The sequence below is a fragment of the Colletotrichum fioriniae genome (genome assembly GCF_027942845.1).
Source record: "Colletotrichum fioriniae strain IMI 355084 chromosome Unknown scaffold_16, whole genome shotgun sequence".
Classification (NCBI taxonomy): Eukaryota; Fungi; Ascomycota; class Sordariomycetes; order Glomerellales; family Glomerellaceae; genus Colletotrichum; species Colletotrichum fioriniae.
The window spans coordinates 599,625-611,203 of NW_027076852.1; the positions used below are offsets into that span (position 1 = coordinate 599,625).

At 49.0% G+C, this 11,579-nt stretch overlaps 3 protein-coding genes across 3 annotated transcripts; 2 read left to right on the top strand and 1 right to left on the bottom strand.

The window, feature by feature from the left end:
- On the bottom strand, positions 1-818 carry N0V96_011016 (uncharacterized protein; the record flags this gene model as incomplete). Its single annotated transcript, XM_053198597.1, has 2 exons — positions 1-617; positions 668-818. 2 exons carry the CDS (start codon positions 816-818, stop codon positions 1-3), a joined length of 768 nt encoding a protein of 255 aa, XP_053043908.1.
- Positions 819-5,372: 4,554 nt separating this feature from the next.
- On the top strand, positions 5,373-6,260 carry N0V96_011017 (uncharacterized protein; the record flags this gene model as incomplete). Its single annotated transcript, XM_053198598.2, has 4 exons — positions 5,373-5,464; positions 5,695-5,759; positions 5,819-5,849; positions 5,906-6,260. The coding sequence occupies 4 exons, from the start codon at positions 5,373-5,375 to the stop codon at positions 6,258-6,260; spliced, it is 543 nt and encodes a 180-aa protein (XP_053043909.2).
- A 4,596-nt stretch (positions 6,261-10,856) lies between these two features.
- On the top strand, positions 10,857-11,552 carry N0V96_011018 (uncharacterized protein; the record flags this gene model as incomplete). Its single annotated transcript, XM_053198599.1, has 1 exon — positions 10,857-11,552. The coding sequence occupies one exon, from the start codon at positions 10,857-10,859 to the stop codon at positions 11,550-11,552; it is 696 nt and encodes a 231-aa protein (XP_053043910.1).
- Positions 11,553-11,579: the final 27 nt, after the last annotated feature.

Consider the following 11,579-nt stretch of genomic DNA (forward strand, 5'->3'; position numbering starts at 1 on the left):
TTAGAATGCGCTAGCAAATGCGCCCAGAAGACCAATCGCCATTGCGGTCAGGAGCACGTTGTTTGAGAAGCTCATCGACTTATGTCCTGAAGAGATGCCAGAGGGAACCTTGGACGGTGTCACAGCACCGGTTGGAGCGGTGGTGGTGGAGTTGCTCTTCTTCGCGTTCGCTGCAGGTCCGGGGTTGGTGACAGTAAAGAAGTTTCCGGCTACCACCTTGTTGGCTAGTCCAGCGGTGGTAAGCACGGCGTTGACATCAACCCCTCCGCGGGTTGACAGCGTCTGCAAGGCAGCCGTTCCGTCCGCCGTGATGTCGCTCGTGTCGACAAGCAGCTCGATGTACCGGTGCGAAAGGGGAACTCTTGCTGGTGGTGCGGGGCCCTTGTAATCCGCAATTGCGTTTGAAGTGGTTGTCAGAGTGTGGATAACGCGCTCGCCGTCGTTCAGCTTGACAGTGGTGGTTTGCGCGGCTGGCGTCAGGTCCGCCTGAGCCCAATGCAAGAAGGTGCCGGTAGTCGGTGGGCTCGCGGTAGGAATATCGATGTCCACCATGATAATTGCGTAGCTTTTTCCGGTCAGGGGCTCGGTCGTGCCAACTGTAGGCTCCGTTTGCGTAACTGATATGGAGATTAGCTAGTGTCTTTCTTTGCAGCTGAAAATTACTTACGACTTTTGGCCAGATCCACGCCGTTAAGACCCGACGTCTCACCATACGCAACAATGAGGTCGACATTGGAAGCGGGCTCGAAGCCCTCGGGCGTCTTGGCCCATGCCACCAGGGCACTGCTCAACAAGACAACAGAGGTAGGGCGATGCATTGAAATAGCGATTAATTGCAGGATTCTGGTAGACCAAGACTAAAAATGACTGAAAGAAAGTTGGATGGACTGTCGTCTTATATCCAGCATGCGGAGTCGTGAAACACCTATCCAGTCAGCAGGGATGCGGCTCGAACACGTTCCACGCGTCTGATCCTCAGACATGAAATTTTTCCCTCTACGACCCAGACCGCATTGATGGTCGAGCTCGACCCTGACACGACATAGTGGACACATTACGCAACGAAACTGTTTCGATTTGAGGGAGCACTGGCTACTTATTTCTTTTGCTGAACTATTCTACAGTTCCTCGCATGTTCATCGGATCTGAGTTCGTAGTGAAGTGTACATGTACTCATGAAACCTACCGGGAAGATAGCAGGTGGTGGCCGATGCTATTAAACATTCTATGCAGAGAAAAATCGAAAGTCATGTTATCGGCCCTTTGAGGCCTTCAGTTCCAATCGTCTCACAAACAGCTTTACATATGTCGTTTTGAGATCAAATTAGACCGATTTGATTATCGAAGCTTCACAATGACATCTATTGTCTGGCTAGTCGGGCTAGAAACTCTAGGGAAAGTGCTCTCATGCCAACAGATGTAGTTTCTCAAGCTACTTGATGCTCTCGGTACCTTGTATATTCAAGGTGGCTACTGTAAGGGTCGTACCTTTCGATGACCTTCTACGGATGTAATGTGATATCGGTGCTGTTATTACTATACATCTATCATCGTAGGCCTTCGTACTAGTACAAGAAACGGAGCCCAAGGCCTTGTTGATCTGTGACACTTTGGGTCTGTCATGTGCTCGAAGCAACAACAATCCAGATGCATGCTGCCGAGAATTATCTCGAATAAGAAAGTACAAGCCTAAAGCAGCAAGATTCACTACCACTAGACAAAAGTCATAATATAGACCATTTCTCTGTGCAAGTTTCGATGCAACGAGCTTAGCTAAGGGGAATGGAGATACGCATATTGATAGCGTATTTAGCCAGCCTACTTCGCCACTTAGATTTATATGGGATACGTTGTACTCTGTCGAAAACCTTACTGAATTTCTCTTATCCAGGTGTTCCTTCAGTTCATGAAGTGACGCATTTATTCTGTTGCATCTAGTCTATCCTGCCCGCATCTATATATATGGCTTTCCAACCTTGCGCATGGATCTACCAGTGCCAGTGGAAAATCGAAGAAGTAGGTTATAGTCTTGCCTTACCTTACATATAACTCCTGTCTCAGTGCTTACTTACTGGACAAAGATTGATTGGTACTAACACTTGCTAGAGAGTAGTACTTGAATGATTCAGTCTTGCAGTCTTGTTTGCTGTCTATGTACATGAAAATCATCCGGCATATGCTACGGCCTTGCCAGCCTCGACAGCACAGACCCTGAATCCAAGTCATCCGCTATCGTGAGTCGTCAAACAATCGACTTGAAATTTACTCACGAAGGCACAAACCGATCTGTGGCATTATAGACACAATTCAATGCGTTATATAGCTATATATAAGCAAACCGCTTCTACCGGCGCAAGGTCGTAGAGCAGTCAACGCAAGGGTGGCTCCAGCAGCGGTAACTTCGGATAGGCAGCATAGAGTAAGGCGAAGTGCTACCTACTTCGTAAACCTGTTACTTCGAAGTAGGCGTGATATTTGTCTGTACAAATGCGGATACGAAGACACGTTGCTCGCGAATGTGTCGTCAACTTGTCCCTTATCGACAAAGGCCGCAACTTAAATATGCGTGTTGACGGCACCGGCGTACAAGAGTTTGTCGAGTGCGCTAAGGCAAGGTACTGAGACCAGGGCCTCAACGTTGTGTTGTTAGGTACGTACCGTGAAACTAGAGTTTCCAGCCATGGATACAACCTATGGACGGCTTTCGCCGAAGTGATTAGAAGACGGAATGTGTTCATTCTCACGGGTGGTTTAGTTGCTGCAATCAAAGCATGTTATATGGTTTATACTGGTCCGGCAGTTTCGAGCATACCGTGCTAAGGTACGATGGGCATCGCTCACATATCCCCACTGAAGAAGACATTCGTCAATCTACAACTCAATCGCGGCATCGCCAGACCACATCACTGGGTCGGACCCTGCGCTTGGTTTCTCGGCGCGATCTCGACCGCCTCATCTTTCACAAACCACTATACGAAGTTGTTTAAATAAGCCTCCACAAGCAAGTGCCATGCCTTTTAGACGTTTGGAGCTGATCGCATACATGAAGTCGAGATTCGCCGCGGACCACCTGCTGCTCCGAGCCTCCGATAAGCGCTGACCTGCAACCTTGTCAGCTGACAGCCTTCAAGATTGCAAGGGGCATCGGGTCCGGGGAAGCTGCCGGCTCCCAGGATACTGGCGTATTCCTCGGGAAGAGCGCCCCTTGGCGATAGGGTGCGAATCCGATTATTGAGCATGGAATAGAGTTACACTAAGAGTATCGCTGTTCCCGGTTTTCCTTGCGGCTGGAATTACGCCACGCGGGACGACTTAATCTATTTGAGCGCTTTGACCGTGCTATTTGACAACGTCAGGCCACATCGAGAGACTCACGACTCGCTGAGCGGTAGGTCCTTTTGTATCCACAGACCGACGAAGCGCCAATGTTTGACCATTTTGGAAAGCATTGTTCTTGATCCTTGTTGTCATCGGCTTCTCCTCAACACTTATTAGCCGAGGTAGACGCGGCCTTCACTTCCAAGTTTCACTATGTGCCACATCGTCGTCTACAGAGTCCAAAGAGGAACGAATACTACTGCCACGACTCAATAAGCGAGCTTCGTATCCATAGCAGCCCACCGGCTTGCTATTCTCGCCTGTAGCGCGGTGCACTAGCTCAAACACGATTTATGCCGACATCTACCCCAAGCGGATCATCAGAAGGGGAGTACGGAAAGCTGATGAGGAGCGGAAGACATAAGTTTCCCATGCTCGTATTCTCCACGCCGCTCGCGGTCCGTTCGCTGCCCGCTGGGCGGAACTACCGGGGAATTTTTACCAATCAATCGATCGTGAGTTTGAGTTAGAATCAAGCAGAATTTTAGAATATGACGAATGGACGATGTAACAAGGTCTCGAATGTTAAACAGAGTTTAGCAAAGCTTGGTCTTGGAGACAGACGAGGAGTGAGTGGAATATACCTAAGGCCATCCAAGAATCCCACCATCCAGCGAGGGAGCGCTGTAGGTCAAAAGCATGTTTTGTACGACACACCTTGCAGCCAGCCACTTTTACCTACCTTGTCACCAAAGTCCTGAAAGATCATACGGCTGAGACAAGCGCCTCGAACGACACCTGTCAGACAAGCAGGCCTGCAGATCGTACTCAAGGCCACGTGTGTGGGGAGATAACGTCAGACATCCGCCGCGGAAGCCGACATTGACATGGCCTTTGACTCGAGTCCGAGTCTCGTTGAAGAATTGTTGTTGTTCCAACACCTGTTTTGCTGGCCCTTGGCAGGCGGACAGAGCACGATGCTTGAATCATAACCGTGGTCCCTCCACCTGCACCACTACTAATCAGGCCAAGCTAAACCAGGGACCGCAATTGCTGCGACCCTAACTTGGCGTCTTTGATCCTTGCGTTCATCCCATTTTGACCTTTTAATCTTGTTGATCAATCTAATTGAGTTTCTGTGCGCATCCTTCCCGAGGCATGGACCGAGTAAGTTAATGACTGCTACGATGGACTTTGAGATGCGCGCGGTTCTGCGATTGAGGCACTTGGTGGCCTTGATCCGTCCTTTGTCCGTCTGTCCGCTCCTCTCGCCAAGTCATATCTTCCCCATGTCAGCGAGTTCAGTTCTTTCATTATTCGTTGGATAGCTTCTCCCCGTCTGGATCTTCACTTCTTCTTGCACCTCTTTGTGCGCTTCTTGGCGCAGTTGACTTCTTCTCAATGTCGTCGGATACGTTGTCAGTTCGGGACGCCGAAAATAAGGGGCCAACTGCTCTCGCAATTGTCGTTTGTGTATCAGTTCTCAGCACAGTCTTTACCGCAGCAAGACTCTTCACGAGGGGGAAGGTCCTCGGGAAAATCAGTCTGGATGACTACTTCATTGTTGCTTCTGTGGTGAGTTCTACAAGTTTCCTCTGTATTCTGTTGCCTATCCATGACAAACACGACTCTGCCAATATCATCGACCCGCTCTGTTGATTCTCCTTTCACTCTTCCGGTCGTTCCAGGACAAGATGCCGCTGAGGAAGTGGAGTTCTAAAAGGCCAGCTGTGAGATCGAAAAATATCGTTCAACTGACTCTTGTGAATAAAGATTTGCGGTTGGATGAACGTTGCAACTGTAGCAGTTGCTGTTTCCTACGGATATGGACGCCATGCCGATACCCTTTCTGTCGACGAGAAGTCGGGTGCCATGCTTTGGAGCATCGCCGGTTACCCGCCTGGACTCCTTTCATTCGGCATTCCTAAACTCGCCGTCGTCGCGTTGCTCACCCGCATTTTGAACCCAAGTAGATGGCACAAGAGGTTCCTTTGGGCCTTGTCTATAATCTGTGTGGTCAACTTGGTTGGGTTCATCACGATCATCTTCGCCCAATGTTCCCCAGCACGTTCTCAATGGGATTCATCGGTATCTGGTCAATGTTGGAGCAAGTGGATCCTCGTGTCGTTCGCAACGTATTCAGGAGGTAAGTTGCTTAGGTCAACACTTAAGGAGTCGCTTTGGATCAGCTAACAAACCCAGCATTTTGTGCCTTTGCCGATGTCTACCTTTCCGTATACCCCGCCGTTGTCTTATCGAAACTACAAATGAACCGAAAGAAGAAAATTGTGCTCAGCGTAGCTCTCGGTTTTGGGTCACTGTAAGGCTTCGATGTCTAAGTCGCACCCTGAAAACAGATGACTAACACCCTTTTAGCTCGGGAATTGTAGTCATCTACAAGTGTATCAAACTACCAAGCCTTACAAGCTCGGATTACACATGTACGTTCTTCATCTCGCCCGAGCTGTTTTGCACCAGGAACTAACCCTTTACGACACAGATGACACCGTCGAGCTTGTAATCTGGACAGTGTAAGACAAAGACACTCCCTACTCAAGACTCACAGCAACTAACCTGAGCTCTATAGTGTGGAAGGCAGTATAATCATCATAGCTGCATGCATCCCTGTCCTGCAACCCCTCGGCGAACTACTATTTGGCAAACGCATCTTCTCGTCAGGCAACGGCAAATACTTGTCTGGAAACTCCAAATCGAGACTCAGTGGCAAGTTGGGGACGAACAAGGGACTTTTCCGAACTCCTGTCAAGAAGGCTTCTCAAGAGGGATTCGACGCGGATAGTTTCAACAGCATTGCCAAGACGACCGTTGTTGGAAGAGGAAGTCAAGAGAGCATCCTCGAGCAGCATGAATCTGATGGGAAAATTGTACGAACAGATGCTTTCACCGTCACTATCGAGATGAGCAAGACAGATAGGCGCTGATTGTATTCATGGATTGATGTTACTTGGTTGAAGTTTTCCTGGGAGGATGCTTAATGCATTATGGGGCACAAGAACACACAAATAAGGTGTTGCCGTTATTGATATTGAGACATCGTCAGTTGTGCCGTATTCTCACATGAATTTCATTCAAACTTTCCTGCGTGTGGTTAAGCAATCCAATCGTCCTTAGCTGGGGCGTCATACATGTCTCATGAGGCAAAAGCCTAACAGCATATCCGCTTACAGAGCTTACGTTTTCGAGGAATCGATATCGGTGCTATGTTGAACATTGACAAGGCAAACTTCGTTATCAATTGGCCTTGAAACGCCAGAGTCATGGTATGAGTACCGACTACATGTAGAACCGAATTCAGAGTGCTTCCTAATTAGTGCATTACATTATGTTCTATACAAGGTACAGGAAGCAACTCGTACATGACTTTTTCGACTTTTGTCGGCCAGATTCCTGAGTGGCAGTCATTCTACTTACATTGTAAACGCATGTAAACATCCCAGTCCCTACCAAGTTTGCATTGCTTATCGTGACACTAAAAAGTATTTTCCGCCCTGTCATTGGTAACCCTGTTGGCGCCATACGAATGGGGATGCGCGAGTTTGATGCCACTATTAGCCGCTTCGATCTGATACCAATGCGAACTTCTGTGTTTCGGAACAGTCGAACCGAAAGAAGGAGAATATCTTTGCAGATAGACGACTTCCCGGTGTCTCAGCCAGCTATACTTGGTCAAACAGATGGCGCAACGTATCCAATGGCAATTTGATGGCGCAAAGGTGTATCCTGCATCCTCTGGATCTGCCATGACTCGTAAGTTTTGACTCAAACACCCATGGAGAATGTCTTGGTCATCAGTGTTGATAGGTACTCTTGGGCGGCTGGATCCGGGTATGCAGTGGCAGATGCTCGGGTCGAATGGTCTCAGTAGATCTTTTCTTGTGATGTGAGGGCAGAACACACTGTCGAAGTTTAGTTCGAACGCTTCTAGCTTGTTTGATAGAAAAGAATCCGTAACAACTTGGTGTTTTGCGGTTGAAATCATGATAGGCAGGATCCACTCGAGTTCGAACCATTTATGCAGCCGAGGGTAACTAGGGTTGCGATTGTGTTTCCAAATTGTGCGTATCATACTTGAGATCGCCGCCGAGCCTTTGATCGAAGGTGGTTTTATCATTAAATTGTGCTGTTTGTCCGTAAATCGACTGCTCGTCTCCTTACAGACGGAACAGCTTTCAAGGTTGATGCTATGAGGCCCATAGACACCGGAGCGGTTCCGGTTCATCTGCGCCCACTCATTGCCAGCTTGAGACAGGCCTCGACGTATTTCAATGAGGGATACTGTTTTGTGGCGACATATCTCGATTGAGGCCCCTGATATGATGCATTGAGGACCATCTCTAGGATACATCGGACGCTGTCTTGAGGAGAACTGGAGTAGCCTGTGTGATGTGTTGCAGCAATGGCAATCCAACGGGGCACCAAAATAAGCCACCCAGTACGAAAACACTATTCTGAGGTGAAGACATTTACTGCAGAAAGCATCCCGTTTTGCGCGTGTTATGGTGGCATTGTCGTGTGGGAAGCCGCCTCGAGAAGGATCTTTGAGAAAGTCTCGACCTCGGTGAATGCGCCAGAAGGTGTATGACACCTGACGCATCGTGTACAAGTCGGCCTTGTCTATAGAGAGCATAATTTGCAATAGAAGCTCGTCGGGCAAGCCGACAAGTCCACTTCTTTTCATGTTCTGGGCTAGGTTGATCTCCCACGTTGGCAGCATGTGATGGTCGTCAAAGATCTTCTGTGGAGTTTCGCGACTTCGGGACGAATTCCAAATGGTCTCCATGATACTAGCCGCAAGGAAGGATGGATAATGAAGTCTGAGAGGGGTGGACATGTTTTTGAATGAAGGCGAACGATTCTTGATATGTCAATGGCTAGTTTCTCTCAGCGAGACCTTTTACACAATCTACTAACAAGGATTCTAGTAGTATACTTATACGTATTCACAGCCATGCAAGTTCTTGAAGCCGTAACAAGGTTTGGCTTCACCGCGGAAATACCCTATGCAGAGAGACCACGAGCCAGGAGGCTCATCCAGTCGAGCACTGAATGGAATCCAACTGGATACTTTTCTCCAATAAATAACAAACTTGCAGTAGCTAAAAAGGCTCAATGGTTCAGTATCACAGGGAACCCAAGATTTGAGCTCCCCGTGTGAGATTCTGAGTGGTGTTTGCGGCAAGACATCCACATGGAAACGGAGATGAGGTATGATACAAAATGGCAGGGTTCACACACACGTAGAACCTTGATTACTAGTCCCAAGCCTCGTTCTATGGGCTTAATCTTTAATCATCTCGGACTCTACTAGAAGCATTTCATATTACTTGAGACGACCAACTAGACTCGTAGACATTTCGAGCAGGGCAGTCTTCATCCATGGATACTTACGAGGTGACATCTGTCACTAGGAACCATAGAAGGAATGAAAACGGAGATATCAATAGATGTGAGTGTTGGATGTCTACGGTTTGATGTGATGGCTAGATGTCGATGGTAGAGGTGAGTGCGGGTACTGGCAGAGTAATCATAGGTATAGGCTCAATATAATTATCGCACAGATAGGAACGAGGCTGCGCCCATAAAACTCTATCATATTCCCTACTCTAAGACAGACACATCTATTCTTCAAACCTGTAATACTACACGTAGGCTTATTCAAATCCCGGCCGACCATATTCCCAAGATCATAAGTATCGATGTTACTGATGTCAGCTAGATACCCAGGCAAGATATATCGGATGTCCCGATTTGATTATCATCCTCAAGCCCCCTATGATCTGTTTTGGAAATAGCATTACATGCAAGTTGGAGTGCCTCGACTACATCGCAGCATACTTCATGCAACTTGACACATAGATGATACAGCAGTATGAAGAAATTCGGAACTGGATTCAATACCTGCAGGGAAACAACACGCAAATCTTCAACCACCGGAGAACTCGCGGCTGCCAGAGACACGATCTGGTGTGTGAAAGAGATACCGCCCTCCCCCCCCCTCTGCTAACAAAGCCAGTCGAGGGGCTGGACCCAAACACTCGATGTGATAAACAGTCAAGCATCAAGACGTGGACATGGGTAAAGCCGTCCTCTCACATTCTCACCCAGTTGGTATCAACAAGAGCATCTTATTCCCGTTTCAAGAAGGTCTCACAATCATGTGGTTTTCGCAACCTCGCATGGCTGACAGCGAATTTTGCGGCTGAATTGCGCCAGTCGCAAATGTCTCAAACCCTGATATTCCGCGTGCGGCATTCATTCTGGACCATGCCAGCGGGCTGCTGCGGGAGCACCCTCCTCCATTCCTTCGGCACCGCACATGCCCATATGCTGTGACACAGACTATGCCAAGTTCAGGAGTCTTCGAAATGTTCTCGACTGAACGGTGACACTCGTGGCAATGAGAGTTACACGCTAAGGGCGGCAGCTGAAGGCGGGCCGCCCTAGTAACCCGCCCCTTGACGCGGGGGAGAGGATGGCCGATGGCGACAGTTGGAGGAATGTCGTGCCATAGACGAGGCGCCTCGTCGTTCGACTCGTGGGTTGCGGTTGTTTTTGAAGCGCCACCGCCTACCACTCAGTGATATGAATCTCTCGGGCCGCAGTTTCTGTCAGCTGCAATTGATGGTCCGTAGTGGAATGCTCTGGCAGTCTTGCTCATTGCTTGAACCACATACTCGTAGTTAAGCCACGCCTGGTGGTAATTGGCTGCTGAACGACATATGATTTCCCTTTACAAGCTTTGAGCCAGCCACATAATTCCAAGGTTGTGTGTGGTGGAAGCAAAATGGTCGTGATCGTCAATTAATATTGTAAACTATGTCATGGCCTGCGTCAGGTCGATGTCAGCAGGGCGTTTCTGCCACAGAGATCGCTGTGGCCTTCAAGGTCTGGGGTTAATTGTAGAGAAGAGCTGCAAATTGCGAGTTCAACCCAGATGTGACACTGATCATAGGCTACATGCTGTAGCCTCGAGCGCTCTATCCAAGTAGACCGATTTATCTTCAAGGTTAAAGCACCTAGAAGATGAGATACGCCACAAGCATGATATGTGCCATGCCATTCTCATCGCCTCCTCCATGTAAGTTCCAGTCTGACTTCAGTTACCAGGGGCGCTCAACTGATCGCAGCAGTAGAAGAAAACGTGAAATCTAGAGCGTCCTCATGAAATGCATCTTGCCTGTTCTGGTTAGGTCAATTACCATTCGAGATGCCAGAGGAGATGTGTATCTTCAGCCGCGAAAGTGATGGTGGTCTGTAATGGCATGCTTGCGGATCTTGCGCGATGTCCCTATCCAATTCCAGGAGAAGCTGACCAACGCTGATTGAACGAGTAAGAGGCCAGTTGCTTCTACACGTCGAAGTCTGTTGTATAAAGACCAAAGATGTTTCCTTTGAAATTGTCTTCTTCTCCTCATTACCACATTTAGCTTCTTCACTTTTCACCATCATCTCTAATAAGCCTCAACCATCCAATTCAAACGTTCTTTTCCCCCTCACTACCAAACGCAAATTCCAAGATGGCTCACCTTCTTTCCGCCTCAAAGCTCGCTGCTCTCTACGACAGCAAGAGCCGCCAGCTCGTCCTCACGGCCGAGGTCCCCGCCATCGTTCTCGGTCCCAAGTTCGTTCGTGTCGAGGGTTTCGTCGGTGGCCTCAAGTTCGCCCTGCAGGGATTCTTCGGCGGCCTGCTGCCCAAGGGAGTCCGCGATATCCAGGACGTCACGACAAAGTTCTCCATCATCCTCCCCGCCTCTCACTTTAACAACAAGACCGTCTTCGTCGACACCGCCGACGGCACCAAAGAGATCGAGATCAAGTACACCGGCCTCGAGGGCGTCGTTCCTACCACCGGCGTAGACTTCACCAAACACGACAACACCGCCATCGGCAGCGTCGTGACTCCCATCCACCTCGCCCTCGCCGCCGATCACGAGACCACCCTCACTGCTGTTATCCCGAAGCCTGAGGGCGACTTGAAGGTCTCCGTCGTGCCCAGCTTCAACGAGGAGTTCTTGAGACTCGTCAACGCCACCGTCCACAACGGCGTCATCTCCTACACTTTCCGCTGGGCCAAGCTCCCCACCGAGGAGGGCCAGAACCCCCAGCTCATCAACGTTACCACCACCACCTACAACGGTCTTGTTGGTCCTGCCGCCCGCACCACCAGTGTTGTCCAGGGCTATATTGTCCGCTTTGTTGTTTTCCAGGAGTAAATGATCTGAAAGGGTATTTGCGTGCCT